The sequence below is a fragment of the Hypomesus nipponensis genome, chromosome 9 (genome assembly GCF_054491055.1).
Source record: "Hypomesus nipponensis isolate SF chromosome 9, ASM5449105v1, whole genome shotgun sequence".
NCBI classification, from domain to species: domain Eukaryota; kingdom Metazoa; phylum Chordata; class Actinopteri; order Osmeriformes; family Osmeridae; genus Hypomesus; species Hypomesus nipponensis.
The window spans coordinates 9,847,506-9,874,799 of NC_140369.1; the positions used below are offsets into that span (position 1 = coordinate 9,847,506).

At 44.7% G+C, this 27,294-nt stretch overlaps 1 protein-coding gene across 3 annotated transcripts; it reads right to left on the bottom strand.

Moving 5' to 3' along the window:
* Window positions 1–1,135: 1,135 nt before the first annotated feature.
* Window positions 1,136–26,793, bottom strand: LOC146272789 (retinoic acid receptor gamma-A-like). Of its 3 annotated transcripts, none has more exons than XM_084704693.1 (9): window positions 26,676–26,793; window positions 17,819–18,317; window positions 3,502–3,650; window positions 3,077–3,218; window positions 2,787–2,950; window positions 2,518–2,694; window positions 2,112–2,316; window positions 1,778–1,936; window positions 1,136–1,596 (listed from the first exon to the last, which is right to left on the bottom strand). In XM_084704693.1, the coding sequence occupies exons 2-9, from the start codon at window positions 17,985–17,987 to the stop codon at window positions 1,274–1,276; spliced, it is 1,488 nt and encodes a 495-aa protein (XP_084560819.1). In that variant the 5' UTR covers window positions 17,988–18,317; window positions 26,676–26,793; the 3' UTR covers window positions 1,136–1,273. The 3 variants fall into 3 exon arrangements, with proteins under 3 accessions (XP_084560819.1, XP_084560818.1, XP_084560820.1); XM_084704692.1 differs by having other exon boundaries at window positions 3,047–3,218; XM_084704694.1 differs by lacking the exons at window positions 17,819–18,317; window positions 26,676–26,793 and adding an exon at window positions 10,995–11,579.
* Window positions 26,794–27,294: the final 501 nt, after the last annotated feature.

Sequence of the window (27,294 nt, forward strand, 5' to 3'; positions counted from 1 at the left end):
CCATGTTGTGCATGTTTGTAGTTTAACCTTGCGATTGACACAAATGTAGTCAGGGAATTTGCCTTATTATACTAATCACTGATCTAAACTCCAAAATATGTGTTGACGCCATTGTAGACACACAAAAATAAGTCCTTTGGTTAGAAAAAATATATACATGTCGGAGACACATTCTGTCTATAACGCAAGTAAAACATAAACACACACACACATATGCACACGTGTGTGTACACACATACATACATTAATCCACATTAATCGACTCTATTGCATGTTGATCAAAAATGGCTTTTCCTTCTGTTGGATTGCAAACAATCTATATTGCTTTTGATTCAAGGAGATTTATTTGGACTATTGTTTTGGATGCAGTAACTAATATATATTTTTTCTGGAGCATACTCACTGCTGAGGTTTGGTCCTGACAGTCACCCTGAGTCAGCACATTGGTAAATTGACCCTGCACACATTTATTAATGTAAACAGTGTTATGCGCATGTGTGTATCTGCCTTTGTTGTGTTTGTGTGTGTGCATGTTGCTCAAAGGCTATGTCTGAAAACCTGTGATTTACTTGGTGTGCTTTTTAGATACAGGTCGTTCTGATGGACCCATGAGTAACAAGCACACCGATAGGTAAAGAGATTGGTAGAGGATTGCCAGTTAGAAACAACAACCAGGAGGTTGATATCAGCTGTTTTGCCACTGTTTTGCCACTCTACAAGTATGAGATTTTTCATTAGACTTGAGTGTATTCAAAGCACAAATACAAAATAACAAAAAAGACAAACAATTGTATAGTAACACACGAGAATATAGGAAAAATAACAATGCATACATGTTCTGGAGAAGTCATATGATAGAAAAAATCATTTGTCAAACAGAAAACAGTAATTTCTCAAGACAAGTTTTTTTTTCTGTTCATTTTGCACTTGAGTACACAATGTGAAGGTGCTGCTCCAGGTTCACATGTGTTTCTCTGCGTGTTAACACCAGATTGGGAAAGAGTAAGGAATTGTCTGCCTCATTCTTGGCACAGTAACGTCTCAAGGCCCTTGTCTCAGCATTGTGAGATTTTGTGAAATGTAGTGCTTTTTTCTGTCTTGTCTCACACACCACATGTAAATGTGTGTGTGTTTGTGGCTAACACAGTGTGACAGGTTAGACAGCAGAGGAGAGGGAGAGCCAGGTGTTGGTGTTAATGGGAAGGGGCTGTAGGGGATCAAGGCGGATGGCGTGTTGGTGGGGTATACAAGTGAGTGGATCATTGTGTCTCTCTCACTGGGCTCTCCCTGACATCCCTTTCTTTGATCCCCCTGCAGCCTCGCCCCAGGGCTCCCCATCACTGTCCGCCCCTCTCTCCCTCTCTTCATCCCCATAGTCCTCATCCTCCTCCTCCTCTTCCTCCAAGGCTGACTCGGGGACGCTCTTCTCCTCATCCTTCTCTTGTTTGATGGTCTGGATGGCAGGAGGGGCTGCAGCAGCACTGTCCCCAGAGTCACTACTGTCCTCAAAGGCCTCTGGGTTCTCCAGCATTTCCCTGATGAGGGGAGGCATAGGGCCAGGGATTTCCATCTTCAGTGTGATGGCCCGCTCTGCCCCTGCAGACACACACAAACCCACACAGTCCACATTACTTTAAAGTATTACATCATGTTCGTTTAAACGGAAAGGTTGTGTTTCACATGTGTTTGCCTTGTGAGCTCATTACTCAGGGTTAGTTAGTGTGGACTGGATACTGTGATGTATGAAGGTGGACAGGTGGATTCAGTCTTGACTGACCCTTGGTGCTGATGCCTCGAAGATCAGTGACCTTCATCAGCATCCGAGGGAACATGTGGGGCTTGTTGGGGCGTCTGCGCCGGGCGTAGATCTTTAGGGCCTCCAGTAGAGGCTCCTGCAGCTTGTCTACACGCTGAGGCTCCTCTAAATCCATACGATCTAGCAGAAGGAGGAAATCCGAGACGGTCAGAAAGTTCTAGCAACCCATCACAGGAAGTGTAAAGGTCAATAGTCACACACACAGTGACATCACAAATTAAAGTAAAAGTAAAGTAACAGTTTTATCTTTCGTGTTAGTTTCAGAGTGGAAATAGTTCAGCCTGGGGTGCTGTACCTCCACATATGAGGCAGATGGCGCTGAGGAGCCCTGTCTCTGTGTCATCCATCTCTAGGGGCAGCAGTTGTCCAGCAAAAGCGAACACCAGGTCTGTGAGAGGCCCAAAGCCGGCGTTGTGCATCTGGGTCCGGTTGAGAGTCAGCCCGTCTGAGAAGGTCATGGTGTCCTGTTCAGGGGTGTAGCGAGTGCAGATCCTCAGCATCTGTTAGGAGGGATTAGGAGAGATGGAGAAAAAAAAACATGTGAATACGATAAGTAGGCCAGACCTTAGTGTTGAGCACAGTTGGAAATAGACAGAGTGTTATATATACTTCAAATTGTACTTCAATCATTGACCGAGTAGAAAATGTATAGAATAATGGAAGAATGAACATAGGATTTAGAACATGAGAACTGAAGGTACCAGGATGTCCAGACAGGCTGATTTGAGGAGGGTGATCTGGTCAGCGATGGTAAGCGTGGTGAAGCCAGGCAAGCGTTTGGCAAACTCCACAATCTTGATGATGCACTTTGTGGAGAGCTCACTGAACTTGTCCCACAGCCCCAGGTCCAGCTGGACTCTATGGTCGGCACTTGAGTTCTGTAGGAGAGAGAGAGATCATGAGATTGTACTCTACACACACATGTTTGTGTCTTTATATACATATGTATTTGTGTATGTGTGTCACTTACTGTCGTGTATTTGCCCAGCTGGCAGAGTGAAGGGAATGTCTCTTTGTGGGCTCTGCTCACTTTGTTTACAAGCTCCTCCAGTTCACCACTTAGCTCATAGCTCTCAGGTTGCACTACTTCCTCCTTCACATCCTTCTTCTTCTTATTTCTATCATTACGCACCGCTGGGAGGGAGGACACCAGGGATGAGTGAGAAAGCAAGAGAATATTGACTACTCGTATTTTACTACCAAGTCATTCATATCTTCTTATGCTCTTACCCCTGTTTTTTTCACCTTTCTGGCACTCACCCTCTTTGGACATGCCGACCTCGAAGCACTTCTGTAGCCGACAGTATTGGCAGCGGTTACGAGTCACTTTGTTGATCTGGCAGTTCTTGTCCCGGTGGCATGTGTACACCATGTTCTTTTGGATACTGCGTCGAAAGAACCCCTGGGAGACAAAGATAGGGAGGGCCAAACTTTTAGTCTGTGAGTTATTTAAGTACAGTACTACCATGGATCATTACATCTACAGCCCACAAGAGGGCAGCCCAGACGTCTGTATGAGAAAGAATTCTCTGTTTTTAAGAATCCGGAAATCCCTTCTGTAGCATAAATCTGCATTAGCCATTACAAAAAAATCAATAAAAGATATTTTCCGCTGTGATCCTTACGGGCGGCTGTGACTTATCTGTGATCCTGCTGTGTGATAGTGCTTCTTGTGTGAGTCTCACCTTGCAGCCCTCACAGGAGCTAACTCCATAGTGATAGCCAGAGGACTTGTCCTGGCACACGAAGCAGGGCTTGTAGATCCGCGGAGGGGGAGGAGGAGAGGGGGAGCTGGGGATCATCTCCTCAGAGCTGGTACTCTGTGTCTCCACGGCTGTTGGTTGAAAGAGGAAGGAAAAGAGAGGGAGAGAAGATAGAGAGAATTAATATGTTCATTAACACTCCGGTTCTTATGTCAGATAAATTATTATCATTATTATTAACTATTGTACCTAAAGTTACAAAAGTCTGAAAGTAAATATAAGGCTGATTTGGGATCTCAAAGAGTTCCATGAGGTCAGTCTTATGTATCCAAATAGAACAACTGATAAAGGGTGACAGTCAACAAACAATTCCCTGCCCCCACTGGCAGCCCATAGATTCCCTACCCAGGAGGCAAGCTCAAAGGCAAACGTTTTAAGAGAAAAGGGAGGGGTGGCCATGCTGATTGACAGAGGGAGAGAAAAAGAGACACAATTAGCTGATGGCCAGATGGCTCTGCTGATAAAAAGCTGATTGGCAGCTGAGATTTGATTGGCATCTCCACTTACCAAGAGTGGGGGTGCAACATACCTCTGGCAGACAGTGTTGAGTGTGTTTGTGTTTGTTTCTCTCTCTCTCTCTGTTCATTTTTATTTGAATGTCTGCCCAACCAGACCAGCTTGAATACCCTGAGACCCATTTGAACAAACAGGCTGGGTCTATTTATGAGACACTGCTGTCTCCTTCTGTCTCACTGGGAGAAGAGATCCTCTCAATATAACACCATTTGCTGTGCCACAGGTCATTCAACTGCTGCCAATGAAAATCACCCCAAATATCTATGTAAAACACAGACATAGTAACATTCATATTCCCTCACAAGGATACCCATCTCCAAACAACACACACACCAATAGACAATCTGACACAGTTCTATGTACTGGGTAGGGCAAAAGAGCCAAATAATTCTCTCTAACATGCCTTTCAACTTTCACCTTCAGTCACCCCAACTTCACCTCCTCCTGCCCATCCCCACAACCCCCTTTCCCTTGTTTCCTGGCCCTAAATTCCTTAGTGTAGGCTGGCCAGGGTTTAATAGAGGCTCAGGCTCGTAAGTCGGCCTATAAAGGTTGTGTCTAGGCTGGGAAGGAGGCCCCTGGCCAGGCTGACCGCCTCTTTATTGGGATCTAGTCACCTTGGGCATCCATTCACACCACCAGCTGTACCCTGGATCCATGGCCCGTAAAAAAAAAAACGGGGGTTAAAAACCCAAAGTCACAGCCCCCCTCCTGCCACCCTCAATGGATACCAATGTGGATAACCCCCTCCCCTCACTTGCACCCCTGCACCCCTCTCTCACATTGGAATCTAGATTTAACAAGAGTGGCGAGACTTCAAAAAGAGAGAAAATGGCATAAAGGAATAATCTAATAGAAGAAAAAAGGGGGCAAATGAAGAGTTAAAACAGGAAGAGTCAGCGGACAAGGCTCCCAGTGGCTGGAGATGTAGGCTAAAAACCTGACCTTTTAGCTTTGACCTTGACCACGACATTACCAACTTCACTACTACTGCTCCCCAGCACCTCTCATACCTACCAAAAGCACCCAAAGACACCCATCTGCACAAAACCAGAATTTAAAACAAATACAGAACATTCTCTCCTCTACCAACACAGGACGAATACTACTACTGCAAATGACCATTACTAATAGCCCTTCTTGTGATCCAGTTATTTTCCTGCCATTGACATAAAACTGCATGTACCTTTTCATAAAAAGTAAATGCCAACAAACAACAGTGCGCCAAGCCAATGGTAGACCCTGTTCAATAACCAAGGCTATCAGTAACCTAGTCCTGACACTTTCCTCAACAGTCAGTGAGGACAAACCAGGTGTTCGCTGTAGAGGTGAAGGAACACTGTTGTGGTAGAGAGGGGAGGGTGGGCTTTGGTGAGTGACACTGTAACCAGAGTGCTGTTTTCTGTTGATGTAATAACACTGACAATAAGAGAGGGGCCCTGAGAAAACCAGTGGAAAAAGCTTTCTATTGAAAAGGAGGAGCTGCATCTGGCGCCAGTGGAGAGGTAGCGACTGACTCTGTCGGGGGGTGGGGGGCACCGTCAGACGGAGAGAGAGGGAGACAGAGGGAGTTGAGAGAGAGAGTGAAGGAGAGGGAGAAAGAGACCACACATTAAATGTAAGAAAAACAATGGGAAAGGTTCAAGGGGGAGGCAAAAGAAAAGAGAAAAGGAGAAAAAAAAGGAGAAAAGAGGGACGGGACAGGGCTTGAAGTTGAATCTAAGTTTCACCTGTCTGGGAGAGAGTTGGCTACGGAAGCCAGTCTGTCATGTCTGTCATCACCTTGAACTGAGCTCACATTCTGAAGCTTGGCCTGAAAGAATGTCGCTCCTTCTCTGTCTCGCTCTCTCTTCTCTCTCTCTCCTCACCCAAAGCTCAACTCTTTCTGTCACAACATCAATCAGTACACCTCTATAGGAAACACAGAGACACGCAAGCTCCCCAACCCTAGATCTCTCCCCCCTTTACTCTCTATCCTTCTCTTCTGTCCCTTCTCCAGCCTCTCCCTCTCCTGTCACCTCAGCTCAACAAAGCTCTGTTTAGACAACAACAAAAGCTCTGAAACCAAAGGCCTTCCTTATCAAGAAGGGGCTCGATTAGCATGACAGTCCCAGTCCGGAGGACCTTGTGCCTGCCTAGCCAGTGGGCTTGTCAGGCTGTGGGTGGACAGGGTTTGGGCGGGGGGGGGGGTGAGATGAGCGAGCTCCCCTTCATGTCATTTTGCTGCTGATATCCCTGCATGGCTTCCATGTACAAGAAAGATCTCATTCAGCCCCCTCTTCTCGCTCACTGCCACACAACTTTCTCCACCATTCTCCTTCCTTCTCCAACTGTGATGTGTACATGTTCAAACTGTAGCCTTTTTAGTTTGTGAGAGCACTAAATTGTTGTTAACTTCCAGATTATTATGTATTTTCTTCCCATATGGATATGCAGTGATATGAAACGATGAGTGTGTAATAAGTGTGCTTTGATCAACAATGGATTGACAGAATTAATGTCATTTATCAGTGTCTGACTCTGTCACTGTTTACACTTTGGTTGCTACAACAGTCAAACCATAAAGATCTGCACTAACTTTTCACCCATATGTAATATATGTCACATGGATCTCAGCAGTAAGAAATGTGTTTTTCTAACCTGGTATGTACACACACCCACGCACACACAGATGAAGCATGGTGTTGATTCCCCACTAATATCAAGAGCTCCTTTCATTCCTCCCAGGCAGTGTGGGTGACAGAGTGTGATGTATGGCCTGCAAGGACTCAGCTCTGAGCTGGGCCTAGCCTGGGCCTAGCCTGGGCCTAGCCTGGGCCTAGCCCGGGCCTAGCCCGGGCCTAGCCCGGGCCTAGCCTGGGCCTGGGGTGTTCCAGAGACCCTCTACAGAATGAGCTCATTATGGTTTGGGCACATGCCTTCTGTTCTCAAGATGTGCACATGTTTTAGTGTGAAATCTTATAGGTATATTTATTCAATTTTTCTGACTGCCATCAAACAATGGTTCAATGTTTGAGTCAATTTGCAACAGAACCATAGTACTTGACTATGTTGGTGCCTAGATTTGAATTGGCTATATCCCAACATGAGACACTATTAGGTCTCCAAAACTCATTTGGTTTGCAAATGTTACTTTTACATAACGTTTTGCTTCAGAAAATGTTCTGCAGTGTTCTGTGGAATGTGTGTGTGCGTGTGAATGTGTGTGAGTGTGGGCTGGTTTGTGCTCATGAACATGTTGGAATGTGTGTGGCAGTTGTCAGTGAGCCTTGAGAATTAATACAATGTAGACGTGAAAGCAAATAGACTTATTCCAAAAATCCTGAACAAAGAGAGGGAGAGAGGGGAAAAGTGTAGAATACACGTTCATTCCATTGCGAACATCCACACAAACAGGAAAAAAACTCCCATGTGTGTCTTCAAACCCATATCATTTACCACGATGACTCAATCTTTGAAATAAACATCCTATGACAATCTCTCTTGACACTCACATAGGGATCAGGTCATTGATCTTTTACAAAGAGGGGTTCATAGATTTTAATAGTAATTCATATTGTTTGTGTGTTTGCACACTGGAGGGGGGGGGTGAAATGTGGGGAGTGACTTCAGTGTAAATACAAAGAAGTGGCAGGTCCTTTCAGACATGACCCTGTTCAGTACCTGTGTCTCTCCCTTCCCCCTTCACCTCCACCTCCCCCCAGCCAGCCCCCCTCCCCTTGCCAACTCCCCCCCCCAACCCCCCCAGCCCCCTGCCTTCCTTCCCTGGGAGGAGGAGTCCTTCCTGTCATTGCCCCTTTGAAAGCAAAGGCTGTGAAAACCAGGCTACTGTCCAGGAGATGGCTCCATAAAAACAGCAACACCAAACATACAGACAGAGAAGGGAGGAGGAGGGAGGCACACATACACAGACACTCTCTCTCTCAGACCCAAACATACACACACATGAAGTCACACACTACAGAACCCTGGAGCAGTTATCATACCCTTACTAGAACAACACACAGTTGTGGACTTTACGGCAAAGTCTCACATATATAAACACAGATGCTCTATGGAAATCCAGGCAGACACAGCATAGATCAGTTTTACTGGTTGTAATTCAGCAGATAAGATGGAAATCATGTAACAATGGACTTAAATAAGATGATGTGCCTAACTATTGTTTTCTCTATACAATACAGAATTATTTGTATAAAATGCATGGAAAAAAACACATTTGTACTTGTTTCTTTGTAAAGTGACAGACAGGAAGCTAGTCTGTCTGTGAAGGTGGGGAGGGGGGTCTATGGTAGGGACAGGTTGTTAAATGAGTATTGCCCCCTTTCATTTCCCTGCATGCATACACAACAGCCTTTCTTCTTTACTACACCTCATAAAGCTACCTTTTTATTTCTACCCTTTTTTGATCAATCCAAGTCAACATTTGTCCACCCCTCATCTCCTCTGCTGTGGTCTCCTGGCTCCAGTCTCCATGTGATAAGATACCTTACCCCCATTACCCAATTCAGGAGTTGCAATCCTGTCATTTTAAACATACAAACTAGGAGACTATATTTCAGTCCAAGCTATGAAATGACTCTAAAATAATATCCAAGGTCATGGTGAGGAGGTGCACTGAGCCCCAGCACCACACCTGTGGGAGGACTGGAGGCACCCCAGGGCAGGACTCTGTGCAGGGCCATTGACTGGTCACACAGCTCATGTTATTTACTTGCCCACTGGAGTTAGGCTATAAAATGGCATTACTAAATTCCATCGGGGGCCTGTGAAATCTGCACAGACACACACAGGGATGTCCGTCCAAGATGTGGTACATAACAGTCCACACACACGTGAGCATGTACGCACAAACTTTCTTCCTTTCCTTCCATTGTACCTACGTTATCCACTGCCTGGGCCCCAGTTTGAACCTAACCCAGTTTATCGAAATGTAGTTAGGTGTTGTAATGTGTAATGTGTTGTATTGTGCTATGGTTCTAATGTGGATTATGAGCTTCAAATCAGTAGAAGACTGGTAGCAATTAGGGATTATACATTTTACTCCAAGAGAAGATATGCTGGTCTTGTCCTCTGGACAGATGAGTCCTGTGGGTACAGCACTAGTATCATAGGGGGTGAGTCTTAATCAAACTGCCGTCCTCCCCCTCCACTCTCCTTTCATCATTCTCTTCTCTGTGGCCTATCCCTGCAGGCAGTCTAATCTCTTAATTGAGCCTTTTGTCATTATGATTGAATGATCAAAGGCCTTACTTTACCGTAAACACATGATTGCAGACTGAATCAGTGCATAAATGGGAGAAGCACACCAGGCACACACACACACACACACACACACAAAGAAGGAATGAAAACCCTAAATGGTTTAAAAACATTCAACATAAAACTACAATTCTTCTTCGTCATATTAATCCCACCAAACATATAGGTGTTGCCCTGCATATTATACTTCATATTATATTCAGGCCATATCAGATCCATTTATTCAAACTACTTCTAAACATTGATAAGTTTGACTGTGTGTGAAGGTTGGGCTAAGCCCACACAGCTCATCTGTTTCACAAGGCAACAAGACAAGCTAAAACTGTGTGAATGGAGTGGCTGAATTGTCTCCATAGATGTCATTGTCCACCAATGTTTACAGAGGTTCTTGGGAACAGAGGATTGAAACAGAACACCGTGAGCGCTCTGAGGAGAACTACTGAGCTTTGAGCTCTCCACATCACCCCAAGGCCCTCTGCGCACAACTGGCCTGTCAAAGGACATTATGCAGTTGTGCTCTGACCCCTTCTGAAACCAAAGACAGAAGATATGGGTCTACTGATCTCAGGGTTTTTTTGCTCTCCAGGCCACTTTATAAGTTGCGATGTGTGTAGGCCTCCTACTCAGCCACTTAACGGATTGATACCGGGTGGATGGTCTCGCCCGTCTTGACGGCTCATTCGTCTTCATTACTGAACAACGAGGGGCTGACAGAAGCTCAACCTCAGTGTCCTCACCATTAATGGAGATGAATTAGGTGGCTCACCTGGACAAACTTGCTTCAATACGTAATAGCAAGTTACACAATGGAAAATATGTCTTGTCATGTGATAAATGATAAAGCTAATACAGCTTAATTATCCAATTAACTCTATGGTGTAAAAGTGAATACAAAAATTAACAGGGAGCGTAGGTCACTCAACCATTACAATGAGCTATCTAGGTTACAATGTACTTTTCAAATCCACTCTGTGTGTGTGTGTGTGTGTCACCAGCAAGGACATTTGTAAAGCAGGTCATCCTTGTCATGCTGTACTATGGTTCTAAAAGACATCAGCCTTTTATAATTGTTATGCAAAATCCTGTTAAATATCCACCAACTGGAAGGTGATTGGCCATGGGATCCTGTCTCTCCTCTAAGGTGGCCTTTCCTATTGACATGGATTATTATTGTATCCCAAACTCTTGACAAGGTCGGGGCCCATATTGTGTGAGAGAGCTAAATCATTCATGTGAAGTGATTCAGTAAGAAAGCAAACATGGAGATATATAAATACTCAGTAACACATACAGGCACAGCGAGAACAGACACAAACAAACTTGACGGTTCGAGAACACAGAGGACCCAACGGAATCTGGTTCTTCCTGTGGAGTGAGCTCCAAGATTACAAAACCAGCACACGGATAAAGATGTGTACACACACACACACAAACACACACACACACACACTGTCAGTCCCTTTTTGCATGACCACAGTATCAACAACAATGCCGAAAGGGACAAAATGCTCTTCAGGCTTTGCATAAACAATTGCACACACAAGCACACACACACACACACGCAGAAACACCCTCGAACACAAACACACCAAACTTTTACAGTTTGATGAAAAGAGTTATAATTAGCAAAGACTTACACTGGACACTGGCGGTCCCAGCCCAAGCAAAGGGGTCCAACCCGGGGAAGAAGGGGGTTGTCTTGCCCAGCATACAGGAGCCCTGGCTGGACACATCGAAAAGGGGTCGGGGGGGCATCCCCAGAGCCTCCATACAGTCGAACATACTCTCCAACACGCACTAAACTGGAGGTTCAGTTACAGCAACTCTAGAGTTCTTCTCTCTTTTGTTCCTCAAATGAGCTCAGTGTCCCCTCACAGGAATTCTACAAGCTAGGAAAACGAGAGGAGCTCGACCACAACCGAACAAGTCTGTCCAGGCTTGCTGTTGCTTCAGGTCGTGTCAGCTGGTCTATCTGCGCCCCCAGTCAAGCTGAGTGTTCTCCAGATGTCCTCTGTCTGTTTCTGCCACTGCCTCCTCAGACACAGCTTTGTTTCTGGAGTTGGTCAAGTTCTTTTGCCTTCTCTTTCTATGTATTCTGCTTTGAGTGCTGCTTTCTCCAATGTACTCTCTTTCACTCTCTCTTACTCTCTCCTTCGCTAGGTGCTGCTTCTTGGTTTCTGCAACTGATCTAAACGCCCCTCTGGTCACAGGGCCCCTCTCACACAGCCAGTGACACTATGGAGTAAACCAACTGCATGTTCACTCAGCAGAAAGGGGGAGGAGGATGGAAGGAAGAGAGGGCGGGAGGGACCTAGAGCCTGGGGGCGGGCAAAAAAAACTTTATTTTGCTTCTAGTTTCTCCTCCAGTCTCTCAGTTTTCTCATATTAATATTACTTAGTACGCAAATGAAAACAAACAGTGCTCTCCTTTTCCTGTGCTCAACCCTCTGTCACTCTCTTCCTAAGACTTGTTTCACAGTAATTTATTTTTAACATTTATCCAGAATTGCACCTCTGCTGTCCCTCACAGGCTTCCATAACAGAATCCTGGATGTGTTTGTAATGCCACGTCTGACTGTGTGAGGAATCTACAAATACAACTAAACCACTCAATACCATTACACTTGAACAAAATGTTCATTAATGCATGTGGACTTTAGGGTGACGTTTTTAGTCATTAGCACCACCCAGAGGACTGTCCAGGCACTGGTAGAAATGACAACAAACACACGAGTCATTCTTCAAATGAACATCACTGTTATGGTGGCATTATCAACTTCCCAGTATGAGCATTATACTTATCCTCCCTGCTCACATCCCTCCATTCCCTCTCTGTTCCCTCTCACTCTCTCCCTCTTCGTCTTTGTCTCAAACACACACAGACACACACACATTTGCACACCCTCCTTCCTCATACTTCTTCTATGACACATCAGCTTTACTTTACTGCTTCACTTCTATCGTGCTTTTATTGGAATTACTCTCAGATCAAGTTTTTGCTGCCTACCTTTTCTACCCATGTTATGCTCATGTCTTCATGATCCTTCATTTAAACACAACCGAACTCTGCCTCAACCAGAACTACCATTGCGGTCCTGTTTACACTAACCAATGAGTGCAAACACTGAAAAAGGCTAAGACACTCTGGTACAGCCGAAACTGCTACTGTCTAGTCTCTGTGGTCACCCCTGTGGAAACATCCAAAGAGATAGCTGCTATGGGGACAGGAAAGGACAGTGACAGTCAAGCTTCCATTGTACACACAAGGACTGAGGTAATAAATCATAACAAAGATGTTGTCATGCATGTGTACAATACGTTCTACATTGACGCTTTTGATCTATTTCTCTCTCTCGCTCTCTCCTTAACTTTCGGTCTCTCTTTCTCTCTGTATTTCTCTCTGTTTGTTTTCATATCTCTCTCCTCTTCCTGTCTTTCCATTTCCACTTCATATGGCTTGTGTTGCTCTCTGATTCAATTTATTCAATTCAATTCTAATGGATTCAGTCAGTCCTTGTGGGCCTGGGGTTATTGGCTACTTCAGTCACATTAAACCACTGCTCTCCCTGCAAGCCAACAGCCTGGATTGCCCTGGGTTTGGATACTTCATTCACATTAAACCACTGCTCTCCCTGCAGGCCAACAGCCTGGATTGCCCTGGGTTTGGATACTTCATTCGATGCACATGGGTCAGCCCAACCCCCCCCTCTCCCCTTCCTTCCACTGTTCAAGAGGGATGAACTCTTGAAGACACCCCCACGGGGGCACTAACTCCCCCTCTGCACCCCCCTCAACTTCTCCTGCCCTCCTCCTCCTTCCCTCCCACTTTATGTTCTTTCTCCTTGCTCACTTTTGTCCGTTCTCCTCTCTGTTTTCGATTTCTTACTCTCATTTGGCTTTCTCTTGTTGCATTACCACAGGTTTACTCTCCATTTGCATGTGCTTCTTTCTGTATGTCTGTACCCTGTCTTCTGCAACAAACACTCCTTATTTAGGCCATGATTCTGGCTGTCCCGGCCTCCCTTACTAATGAGGGTTTTATTAAAAACTGGTGAAACATTGAATAAAAGGCAGCAAACTAGTCATGTTTGGTGGGACTGTTATTTGACGTTTTTTCCTTTTGCTCCATACATATACCTTCAGTCCCTCCCTCAACCATTTTCCTCTGCCAGGGTTAACATTTTTAACTGTCTTTTAACATGCCATACACACACACACACACACACATATATATACACACACATGCATAGTCTCAACTCAATAGCTGCACAATCTCAGCCTACTCTGTTCTCTCTACACCTTGAGACAATTATCCCCCCACCTCCACCCCCCCATCCCCTGTCCCAGGCCAGAGGAAAGAGAGACAGAAACGAAGGGGGAATGTGGACAGGAAAAGGGCGGCTCGTTCTCTTTCTCTTGCTTTCTTGCTCTCCATTTCTCTCAGCACCTACTCGGGTCTCCCCCTTTTCTTCCTCGTCTGGCTTTTCTCTCTCGCCCAAACACACACACACTCCATAACAGGAGTGAGTCACATTCCGCCTCTTCTCAAGGTATTTCAGAATCAGGTTCTTTAGCTATTCATCTTGTCGTCATCTTGACACAAGCACACACTGTAGAACAATGCCTCCCTCTCTCAGAACAGCAGCTCCTCTAGCCTTGCCTCAGATATGTGTACAAGTCACAATGTGTTCATCAGTAAGCTGCACTCACAATTATGGTCGCAATTACAGGACTAGAAACTTTTGGCTGCAGCACACTGGTATTTGCTTGTGTTGGAATGTGCAGCCTTCAGTTCCTTTGAGAACAAGTTGGCAGTGGTGTGTGTTTGTGTGTGTGTGTGTGTGTGTGTGTGTGTGTTGAAACAGAGTGCCTGTGATGACAGACACACAGAACACCACACAAGCCCACCTCTGCGCCTTTGGGTTCAAGTTACTAAAATACACACACACACACACACATACACACATACACACACATACACACATACACACACATACACACATACAACTGAGTCATGGCTTGACACAACAGAGTTAAATAGGACATGGTGTGTAGAACAAAATGGATGACTACAGCACCATTTCAATGGATAAATCGAATATATATATATTGATGAGGTAAGTGCATGGAATTGCTTTGACGCAAGTTTGCTCAAAATGTAATACACCTGCATGTTATTAGTTGCAGTTTGTAGAACCAAAATACAGCTTGTGTACAGGCATATTTTTGGTAGGGCATTTTATTGGCAGAGGCTGATGCCAATCTTTTGTTATAGGTTACTTTGTGCTCATCACCTGTTGGTGTCATTACATAGGATGTGAAACACTGGGGCTCGTTAAGCCCCAATTTGTTTTTCAAATCTTTGTGCTACACAAATAAAAAAATCTTGATGGATTAAACAGGTTTACACAGGTTTATGTATCCATAAACTCATTTAACTAGTAAAAATGACAGGAATATTCCTCCACCCAAACACACAGACAGTCACAGAATCACAGATACACACACACACAAACCACACGCACGCACACACACACACACACAGTGCTGAGGGCTGGGCCTGGGCCCAAAATTCCCTCTCAATTTTATATAAATAAATAACCAGGCACAATGTGGTGTTTGTGCTGGGTCACTCAAGTAATAGAGCAACCTTGACTTCAGTACTCCCATCAAAATGTTGGATTCATTTTGAATGCTCCATTTTCCATAAGGCTTTGGCAGGCAGAAGTCTTGAAAGATCCTCTGGATTGTATAATAGTAGTGTCTCACTTTCTGTCTGTGTCTACCTGCACAATGCCTCAACACATAAAGTATGTGATTATGTATGTTCTGCATGTTAACCAACAACAATTTATTGAATTATTTTAATCAAAATGTCAGAACAATTAAGCTCATTTTGTAGCAAGATTTTAAAGCATCTTGTAATCACGTTTGGTTTGTACCGATGGATCTTTTTTGGCATCTTATCTACCAACATGGTTATCTGCTTCCATATATTGTGCGAGATCACCATGCAGATTCTACAGAGTCTTCTCTTGACTGCAGTACTGTGTACACATGAGCTGGCAGAGATTCTGGTCTAGTCAAGTGTGACCTATTGTCTCTGGTGACGGCTAACTGACCGGGAACACTGCCTAATATCTCCCTCCCTCCCTCCCTCCCTCCCTCCCTCCCTCCCTCCCTCCCTCCCTCCCTCCCTCCCTCCCTCCCTCCCTCCCTCCCTCCCTCCCTCCCTCCCTCCCTCCCTCCCTCCCTCCCTCCCTCCCTCCCTCCCTCCCTCCCTCCCTCCCTCCCTATCTCTCTATCTCTCTTTCTTTCTTTCTATCTTTCTATCTCTCTTTCTTTCTATCTTTCTTTATCTCTCTCTCTCTTTCTCTCTCTATTCCCTCAGTCAAGGAGGCCGGGCTGAGATGTTATCACATATTAAGTGGCGCTAATGGACTCCCTACTGTTGGGTCTGAAGACTTTAGATAATGGCTGAGATGAGCAGATAACAGCCGCTGTGCCTGGATGAGCTGATAATCTCCCTAGTGTTCAGAACAGACACGTACACACACACACACACTTTGTCTCTGACTGACACAGTGCTCAACAAGTGTTTCTGCTCCAGATACCAGTATTGCAGATATGGGAGAGTGAATACTTGTAATGCTTGATACAGAGACTCCAGGGATCCACGCTAATTCCAAACACACGTGCTGCTTGTTAGAGGGCAGTGTTGTCTGCAGTCTCTGCGTCTTTCTTAAACCCCCCCTGGATCAGACCAGCCCAGGGAGGGAAGGGGCTGGGTGATTGAGGGGAGGGGCTGGGTGATTGAGGGGAGGGGCTGGGTGATTGAAGGGAGGGGCTGGTGGATTGAGGGGAGGGGCTGGGTAATTGAGGGGAGGGGCTGGGTGATTGAGGGGAGGGGCTGGGTGATTGAGGGGAGGGGCTGGGTGATTGAGGGGAGGGGCTGGTGGATTGAGGGGAGGGGCTGGGTGATTGAGGGGAGGGGCTGGGTATTTGAGGGGAGGGGCTGGGTGATTGAGGGGAGGGGCTGGGTGATTGAGGGGAGGGGCTGGGTGATTGAGGGGAGGGGCTGGGTGATTGAAGGGAGGGGCTGGTGGATTGAGGGGAGGGGCTGGGTAATTGAGGGGAGGGGCTGGGTGATTGAGGGGAGGGGCTGGGTGATTGAGGGGAGGGGCTGGGTGATTGAGGGGAGGGGCTGGTGGATTGAGGGGAGGGGCTGGGTGATTGAGGGGAGGGGCTGGGTATTTGAGGCGAGGGGCTGGGTGATTGAGGGGAGGGGCTGGGTGATTGAGGGGAGGGGCTGGGTGATTGAGGGGAGGGGCTGGGTGATTGAGGGGAGGGGCTGGGTGATTGACATACCAACGGCTAGCATGCCAGACAAGGACCAGTTCAAGTCCTTGTCCTTTACAAATAGACATGTTCAGTATGCAAGAGTCACATAGAGGGTGAATAGCATGCAGCCAGCAGATCTGTGAACAGGTGAACAAAGTTTCTAGTGACGTCAACAACATACCAATGGTGGAGGACAATTTAAACGTGAGGCAGTATTACAGTCTGGGCCCACAATAAATGTATATTTACTGTATATCTTCCTTTCATAGCTCTCTCATTCCTCCTGTCTTTTTGTTTAATGTGGTTTAGGAGTGGTGATAGACAGGAGAAAGAGGAGAAAGTAATGACAGGGCCATGGCTATTTTGCAATCAACACAGTCAGTATGTGTGTGACTGTGTTCCTCAGAACTTCAGCAGAACAACAGCACCCCCTGTGATCTAACACTGAAACTATGTGTTCTTCTCTTCAAACAATCAAAAGAAAAACAAAAAATGATTTGTCCTCTATTTTCTCTCTCTCTCTCTCTCTCTCTCTCTCTCTCTCTCTCTCTCTCTCTCTCTCTCTCTCTCTCTCTCTCTCTCTCTCTCTCTCTGTCTCTCTGTCTCTCTGTCTCTCTGTCTCTCTCTTTCTCTATTTCTCCCCTCTCTCTTTTGTTATCACTGTATGTCATTTTTCATGATATAATTAGGTTCACCTCTGCTAGTGGTGCCAGCTCATAATGAAAGCTTTGTTCTGGCCGCTGCTGGTCCAGACCAGGAGGAGGCCAGGCTGGTCTGCTCGCTGCCAACTGCCTGCTGTAACACATGGAAAAACCTCACTTTCCTGGAGGGGCCATGCCATTTCATAAGGACTCTGTCTCTTCCTGCATCTCTCTCTCTCTCTCTCTCTCTCTCTCTCTCTCTCTCTCTCTCTCTCTCTCTCTCTCTCTCTCTCTCTCTCTCTCTCTCTCTCTCTCTCTCTCTCTCTCTCTCTCTCTCTCTCTCTCTCTCTCTCTCTCTCTCTCTCTCTCCCTATGTCTGTCTGCCTGTCTATAGAATATATACGTTTTCGAAACAGTGTTTGTGAGAATTCAATTCATATACACAGTACTAATAAAGAACAACAAGGTTGTGAACTTACACAGTGCAGCCATCTCTTTTGGAAGGTCTGCCCCAAAGCGGCCAAATAGGCTGCTGTTGGCAAGCAGGTCAAAGGGTGAGTGGCTTCGCATGGAGTTGAAGGCAAAGGGGTAGACGGCAGGTGAGAAGCCAGTCATATGCCCCACCTGCCGTTCCCTGTTGGTCGCCATGGAGTTGTGGGCAGATGTGTAACCACAAGATGGAGGAGTAGAGCAGGACACTACAATGGGCGGAGAGATGTGTTGATCTCTTTTCCCGCCTACACACTTTCACTCTATGTGGGGTCTCCTGTGTGCTCTGAGATCAGGGTCCCTCAGGTCCGCTCAGGCACTGGGGCTCCTGGATGGTCCCTGGGGCCTGGGGCCTGGGGCCTGGGGCCTTGGGCCTGGGCTTGGAGGAAGCAGTGGAGCAGCTCTGGATGATGGGAAAAGGAGGCTGAACTGTACAGACACCGGCTGATGGGAGACCAGAACTAGACCAGGCAGCCTCAGGTGCAGACACTGTGGGCAGAAACAATGGCGAGGGGTTAGAACCAACATCTGCTCATCACACATCAGCACAGCCCGGAATCACTGTTCACAACATCAGAATTTTGCACCAAAATGGAAATTCATCACTGTAAAGTCGTATTTATGTGTTGCTTCAAACAGAGGTGTATAGAAAGGAAAAGTAGAATGTGAGGCAGAGAGAGTAGAGAGTAAGACGGAGAGCGAGATGAACACAAAACGAATTTATGTCCCTTTCTGAAAGTCTTCCAAACAGTGCAATGATAGCAGCCGATGCCATATGACTTAAATCTGCAGAACTGTACTATAAAGGTCTCTCTGTTCCCTATGCCAACCTGACACTGTGGCCAGCCTGCCCACCCACCCATCCAGTGAACTGCAGCCAAAATACTGGCACACTCAACCCTTTGGAACCCTTCGTCAACAACCCTGTCTATGCCATCATATGTATTAAAAAACTATTTTATTTCTCCCTTACTTCCAATCCTTCTCGCTGTATCTACTTATCTTTTTCAAAATGTTTCTCTCTGAGTCTTTTACAAACTCTCTCCCTATGTTTTTTTGGCACACTGTTCAACCCCCTACAAAGATTTTGTGTGCGGGTTGGGTCAGACTCTCTCGTAGAGCTGTGGTAAATACACTGCTGCCCAAAAATGTAGTGTTGTTTTGGGCCGACTGCTGCCTACGAAGCAGGGAGCAGAGGAAGAGGAGGCTGAGAGAGAGAGAGAGAGAGAGAGAGAGAGAGAGAGAGAGATGGTAATGGGGACTGACAAGTGAACACGGTGGGTTAGGGAACTCACAGTATACACTCAGAACATGAAAAGAAAGCGTCCATGAGTGTCCATCTTCATACATACGTACAGACATACAGTACAAGCCAATACATTCTTTCATACACACACGCACACACACACATACACACACACACACACACACACACACATACACACACACACACACACACATACAGTCTGTAGTGACCTGCTTCACACACAGGAGGGCACCACAGAGGATGTACTGTAAGGTTGGCATACAGTGTGCCAAAGACAGGAGCCTAAACACACACACCCTAACGCCTGGTTAATACAATTACATATTGTAACAGATCTTTCTGCAAAGGGTAGGCGTGCTGCAAAGTTTTGCACGACATACTACTCTCCAGGAGTTGTGGAGTTGTTCGATTGGTCAAATGCTTCTCTCAACTTTCTCTATCAAAAGTTTCTCTCAACTTTCACGCCCGTATTAACAAGTGATAAAACCCACCTGCGGACATATTTTATTTATTAGTTTATTTGACAGGGACATTGCAGTTAAACATAGCTACAGAGCAAAGTTTGCAGCTGATGTGATGCACGTAGAGTTTATAGCAAGAGCTCATTTTCAACCCCCGTCCCATGTGATATTGAACTACATGGAACTACATTGAAAAGTTACGTCCAATCCGTAAAAATAAGTGATACTGTGAATCAGACGTAACACGCAACAGAGTGTACCGTACACAAACTCACACTGTTGTACCCCACTTCATGTGTGTCTCGTTCACAGAGCCAGTTAATTACAGCCTACTGCAGCGGGCTGCCTCAGACCACCGCTAATTTAGAGTTCCATTCCCGTAAACTGTTCCACATGTGAGGCCGGCCGGGCCTGGCAAGGACAGACACTCCACACAAACACACACACACACACTCACATACATTATGCCCCCTATATTAGAGCACACTATAGCCATACCCTACCCTTCCAACACACACACACACAGCTAGCCCTGCCATTTACAGACCAATGAAGAGACCATTTGCCACAATCACAGCATAGCAACATATAAACAATACCATCTAAACTCTACAAGACTGCATACCTTTACCCCACCCCAACCCTATTATAAGATGTTCTGTCCAGTAAACCATCTGGCTTCTGCACACTCCCCCAAACTGACACCTCATACTCTCCCATCTTTAAGGTCCACTGCTGACATGGACACTCCTTCCCCTCTATGTTTTCCCTCTTACTCCCATTTCCATAATCAGCCAACTGCAGCCCTCTGTGTCCAGACCTGTCATCAGTTGCTATAGCCTCATATGGTCCTCATTGTGTCTCTTCTTACACAGCCAGAATCATCAGGCCTATCCATGACCCCACCATTCATGGGCTGCTGTGGTTTTGCTTTTGCTTTCTCACATGGGTTTTGCAAAACCTTCACCATGTTGATAAAGTCTATTATTGATCAGCAAAGGTAAATGCTGTAATGTGCATAGCTGACAGAATCCAGCCATCTGCTGGGGAGCACAATGCAGATACTTTGGCTGCTTCAGTACTGCTTCACCAGCACTGGGCTACTCCAGTAACCATACTCTGAGACTAAAGTCTTTACTGGGAAATCCAGAGGTCAAAAAGAAAGAAAAGCGTGAAGATTGAAAAAATGTAAGAAAAAAGACAAGAACATGTGTAAGACTTGAGGTAGTTTCAGGCATCTGGAAGACAGAGAGTCTTTTCTATGTAAGAGGTGAGCAGTGTTAATTAGTCCCATATTGGAAGCTGGATTAATGAGAGAAAGAAGGGACTGTGGTAGAGGAGTATGGGGGGAGGGATGGGGGAGCAATGGAGTGGCAGCTAAAAACGTGCATTAAAAAAACAGTTTTATTTCCCCCAATAAACCCACAAAATAATGAGCGTCCGAGCCAAGGAACTGTTTCTTTTCTCTAATGAGTCACACCAGCCTGGTCTGCCTCTCTTTTTCACTCTCTCTCTCTTTCTCTCTTTCTTTCGTTCTCTCCATCCATCTCCCTCTCTCCAGCTGAAACACACCTTGGGTAAGGCAACAAAAGCAGTGCTGTGTCTTTGGGCCTTCGGGCCTCAATGCTGCCTTTATGAGGCCTGGCTGGGTAGGGTCAGACTGGGCCGTCTGGTCCTGCTGAGACACACATACACAGGCCTGCTCCAGAGGCAGGATACTAGTGTGTTCCTGTGTTCAGTGATCTCATCCCCTACCATCGCCCCAGGTCCCGACCTGACTCAACGTGCCACTGCCTGACCCGCCCCTTTCACACACGCACACACACACAGACACATGTACACACACATACACAATGCCCGAGGGCACACAGTTGACCAACGCTCCCTTTTCCCAGTGAAAGAGAATTCAAAACAGCTTTGGTGCATGTGTTTCACTCAGGGGGCTTTCCAATCCTCTGGCTCTTTATACCACCAAGCCCTCTAACAGAAGACTTGACTGACACTTAATGTTGTAACACTACACTGTACCGTCACCGACAAGTTTCTTATAGAAAGTGATCTTTAGAAAAACTTTTGTTACATACATGAAGACTAGATTAAGAATGGTTAGCACGCATGTTCAGCAATGGCTGCTGTCTATACTTTTAGCGTCATTTGTGACTTCATCAGCACTAAATAATATTTCCATTTGTTTAACAAACTGAAAAGCATTCAACAACCATCGTGGCATAGCACCTGCTTGTAATGGAAGGATACATTTAGCTTAACCGGTAGGATTAAAGCAAATACTATGCTTATCAGTGATGTTGACTGTCCACTTTCCTCTGTGAGTGTTAAGTATCCATCTATTATGTGGGAAACGTAATCCACTGTGTAATATGGATGGTGGTTTAATATGCTTCTAATTAATTCAGAAACCCAGCTCATATCACACATACACATGCACACGCACGCACACAACAGGTCATTATAGAGGTGGGCATGTAGGGAGAGCTTTAATCAAACTCATAAACAGAGAACTGTATGACCCGGGCCAGACCACTCTGGTTGGACTGTGAAGTCTCTTCTTTAATTAGGTATTCAATCATTTCTTTCTTGGCAGACACTACTTTCTATTTTCACTCTAGTTTAATGAATGATTTTACAGAAACAATAGATGTTTATTTTTTTATTTTGGGGGGTTTAAATATGTAATACAAGCAGCTAAGCTTCTACAATCTAAGCCCACAAACATGGAAATAATTGACAGAACAACATCTAATAAACGTAAGATGCAAAACATTGGATATGTGCGGGTAGGCAAAAACACAAATCAGCTTTCCCGCATGCCATGATTTGCAAATACTTTCGGCAGACAAACCAGTCATACAAGGAAGGACTGAGATTCCGAGTAACATACTGAGATTTAAACAGAACTCTGCTGGTGTGTGTCTCTACTGCTGTGTGTCTTTATTGGTGTGTCTTTTTAATGGTGTCTCTACTGTTGTCTCTTTAATGCTGTGCATTAATGTGCATGTGTGTTTAATGCAATGCCTTTGTAGCTGTCAAAGGAAATACACATACACCTTGGAAACTACTGTGAGTGCTGTTCTGCAACTGGGTGACACCTAGGGCAGCCTGGCCAGACATTTAAATAAATTGGGGCGAAAAAAAATTACTCCTCAAGTCTGGAAAAACATGACCTCACCAGGTATAATTACAGTAGTAATGGAACACAGAACATAAATCAGGGCGTTCTATGAGGGTATTAACCACAAACTAGCGGATGTGAATTCACTCTAAAATAATATCAACACTGCCACTTACTCACTGATAGACACACAAGTGTACTGTATAGATACTGTATATATAACTTACAAAAAATGTCATTTGACTCTCTCATCTGACAAATAAAGGCTTAAGTATTTGACTTGAAGCTGAGATATATCTCAGTAATTATGAGGAGTCAAAATATAGTTGGCTTTCCAACCCCTAAGCCATTCTCCGCCTTCTTGAGGCACAAAAACATTTTTACGATTGTGGTCGATTCACGCAAACAATAACCTTAATTTATGATAGCAATTATGTCGTTGGCTGCACAATTAAAATTGGCATGAATATTAATATATATTTCTTTATTACCCGGTATATTTGGATACAATTTATGACCCGTCTAATGAGTGAAATGTGTACAGCCATCTATTTACTGTAACTAAAGTAAGCTAAACTGAATTATTGAAAAATACAATTTCTTTTTTCTCACTGAAAATAACCATTCATGCATTCAATGTGAGTCATTTGACTGTTCATTATTTTATTCGACATCCCGCATGTTTACCATTACTGCTTCCTTTTGCCAGTTCCAGCTGTGCCAGAAACAAGGTCCTTAAATAATGTAGCTAAACAGCTATTTGGATAGCTAACGTTGACTTCTACAATAATGACACACGTCTACCAGTTTTAGAACTGGCAGGAATCATTGAGGAGATAAAGAAAATAATTGACATCTGCATCTATTCCGTATTGTCAATACATTTTAGAACAAACATTTCATGCAATAATTCATTGGTGATTACTAATAATATTCATCACAAGGCTTATCATGATAGTTGCTGCCGTAATAGCTCTGATGATGGTAATGATGATAATAATAATAAAGTTTAAATCAACCACACAATGGTTCCGTCATGTGGAGCCAACCTCTTGGCCTGACATGGAGGTCGGCAGGTCGTGGTTGAGGTCTCAACTTGTTGCCCCAGGCTAAAGATGGTGGTCAAGGGTCAATCCTAATTGAAGCATTTGGTCGGCACCTTTTCACATGTGCTAAAGTGGCTCTGTGTGTCCCCTGGTTCTGAAGTCACCCTCTCAAATGTCTCTTTTGTTACTTTTCGTCTTTCTCCTTCACTTGCTCTTTCTCTTTTTTCTCACTTGGGGGTGAAGGGCAGCGTTCCACAGCAGAGGGGATTGGAAGTGACTCGCTGAGTTTAAAGGAATGCTGTCTCTTATGTCAGGCAGACCCGAGGACACTATTACTGTAACCAGGATCTGCACAGGCACCAGGTGGTCATTTACTCGCCTACACACATTTTGTGCCAAATTAATATATTTTTACGTAATTATTACGTATTGAGAACTATCCTATATAGCTTATCTATATCCACTCACAGCTGAGTTTAGTATTTAATGATTTATATTAGGCAGACATATATGTGTGGATAGAGAGAGAGCGAGAGAGAGAGAGAGAGAGAGAGAGAGAGAGAGAGAGAGAGAGAGAGAGAGAGGTGATGAGAAATGCTTTGTGCTGACAGATGAGTGGAGACAGTAAAAGAGAGCAAGAGAGGAGCCAGACAACATTCTCAGCCTGAGGAGCTGTCATTCTTGAAAAGAGAAGGAAGACACAGAGATTAGAGATTGCAATGCAATTAAAGAACTTAGCTAGTAGGGCACTCCATGCACACTTCATACGCCCCATGAAATATGTGTTATTTTACATTCTCAAACATACAGTATGTAGCTGTTACATTCATACAAACACACAGTGTCGATAGTGAACAACATCATGCATGGTCTATGTGACTGTGTGTGTGTGTGACTGTGTGTGAGAGATTAATGACACAAATCATTCTTTAAATTACAAATACTGAAATGTATCTATTTGTGTTTGCAAAATGTGGTCAGTGAGATTGAATGCTCTGAAGGCTTCATTGGTCTGTTAAATGACACACCAGACATATTCAGTCTGGATACATTGAAAAGATCTCTTGTCATTTTTATCATCAAACCTGATCTGTTTGTATGTCCCTTCACAACCACTGACACACAATAGATGCCGACACTAACACATGAAAAAATGGCATGTAGTTTAACTTCCTTACAGACATACAACTTAGAAATTATGAACTCAACTGTTCCTTCCAAACCACTAGCTCAGGCCCTCTAGCATTGACAGACAGCCTGACTGCAGAAAGACCTGTGACACTTGTGACACAGTCTTCTTCAAATGCGCTGTAAGTAACACACACTGATCACATCCTATTTGTACGTATGTGTGTGAGTATGTGTGTGTGTGTGCAGATTAGTTTGCACATACACGTTTGCACTGTTTGTGAAGCATTTCTCCCTCCTTCTCCTCTCCTTCCTCACCCCAGTACCATGATAGTTACTGGATGTGGTGACTAACATTCCATCGGACATTAGGAAAATAAATCTGGAATAGATTTGTCGGTTGACTGCTACATTAGCACGAGTCAGGATAGAAATACCATAGAGAAGAACAACAGGGTGTTACAGCAAACACCTACACAACTCCATACATCCTTCCAAAATGCTCTGTTCAGTCTCACTCACATAGCTATACAAAGAAACTGTTTGGATACAGTTGCCATGGTTCCTCCTTTACAACTAAAAATTGTACAGCATTATTTTTCCTTTGTAAGATGTACTGCTATGTACTGCATAAATGTGTTGTTTATAGCTGAACAAAGTCATTCTACTAAAAACTACTAACAAACTAGTTTACTCTCTCGCACTTTCTCGCACTCTCTCGCTCTCTCTCTCTCTCTCTTTTTCGTTCTCTCTCTCTCTCACACACACACACATACACACACGCACACACACACAGACTAACACAGATACACACACATACAAACCTTGTGTGAGGAAGTGAAAAAAAATCTAATTCAACTACTTATTGCAATATTCAAAGCAACTTGTTTTCATGTTTTCATGCCACTCGTGTAACTGTGCTGTGGTGGCCTGTTTCCACAGCCTTCAGTGGAGATGAGTGTGTGTGTGCATTCTCAGGTACCAGGGCCACTCCACACATTTGCATGGCTGTTGAAGCCATCCATCAAGACAGACAGCTCTCTTTAGGACAAGTGTGCCCTAAGGGCACGAGCAGTTGCTTTGTTGCTCTGGTGTCTGAGTTCAATCTATGTGGTGACTGGTTCAGTATCTACAGTATGGCCATGTACATCACTGCTGAATATTTCTCTACCAACACACACTCTGGCTGTCTGGATCAGTTAGGACAGACACATACACAAAGCACTCCAAACCCCAAAACATTCTACAACTATAGAGTTGGAACGACATATGTCAGCACTGTCCAGAAACTACACAACAAGAAAAACTGATATTAGGGCATCTATCTAAAAGACTTGAAAATGCATCAATCAATTATAAAACACTTTACTTCAATAGGATTTTGCATACACATTAACCCTCCAAATACATCGTTTGGGGTCCAAAATATTTGTGTCTGATCTGAAAAGTGTAGATCCCAAAGAGAACAAATGGATGTAAAGTGCACTTTTCTTTTCTAACCATTGCTGATCAGGCTGGTTCAGGTTGCATTGTTTTGTCTCCGTCTCTCTTTCTAAATCTCTGTTACCAATTAAAGCTGTCCTCAGGAAACTCAAACTCCACTCATACTATCCTAGTCCTCCTCAAACACACACCAACACTCTGTTCCTGTTCTATCCCTGCACACACACACACAAACACCACCACCACACTCCTGCTCTGACATGTTCTTTCTTAAACTCTTCTGTCTTTCTCTGTCTACGCGAAACCAGAGTTAAAAGAAAACAGTGGAAAGATACACGGTTTCTCCTGAAAAGTTAGTGGAAACTAACTTACCAGATTTGCAGTGGCTCTGGTAAACAGCTGGAGTAAGATTCAATGGAGAGATGAAGAGAGGAGAAGTGTAGTAGTGTTCTGTTCGTCAGTCAGAAGTGACTCTCACAGCGAAGATAAAGCACAGCCTGTTGCATTCCGCCTCCCTCCCTCTTTTTTCCGTCTGTAACTCCTTTACTCTGTCGTTCTCTCACTCAGTGTCTCTCTCTATCGCCACCCTATTTCTTTCTCTTTCTCTCTCTCTCTCTCTCGCTCTCTCTCTCTCTCTCTCTCTCTCTCTCTCTCTCTCTGTCTTTGTCTCTGTCTCTGTCTCTCTCTCTCTCTCTCTCTCTCTCTCTCTCTTTCTCTCTTCCACTGAAATCATTATACACTTTGATTCACAAACCCTGCCTTTGTCACGTGATCCAACACTTCAAATATACAGCACATTTTTTACCAGCCACAGAATGCCTGAAGGAACGGAAAATAGGGTCCAGAAAGCTTAGGTTTCAGCTCTCTGCCCACCCCCTCTCTTTCTTTCACCCTCTCTCTTTCTTTGTCTCTTCCTTTTACTCTCAGTTCTATACTGGTGAGCGTTTTTTTTTCTTTTCTTGACTTTATCCATATTAAGCTCATGCATCAT

Coding starts and splice junctions, on each gene's coding strand:
- LOC146272789 (XM_084704692.1), bottom strand. CDS start 17,987: ATGGCGACCAACAGGGAACGGCAGGTGGGGCATATGACTGGCTTCTCA. Junction 3,219..3,501: donor GCTCCTGTGAGGGCTGCAAG/GTGAGACTCACA, acceptor TTTGTCTCCCAG/GGGTTCTTTCGACGCAGTAT. Junction 2,695..2,786: donor AGCTGGGCAAATACACGACA/GTAAGTGACACA, acceptor TCTCTCCTACAG/AACTCAAGTGCCGACCATAG.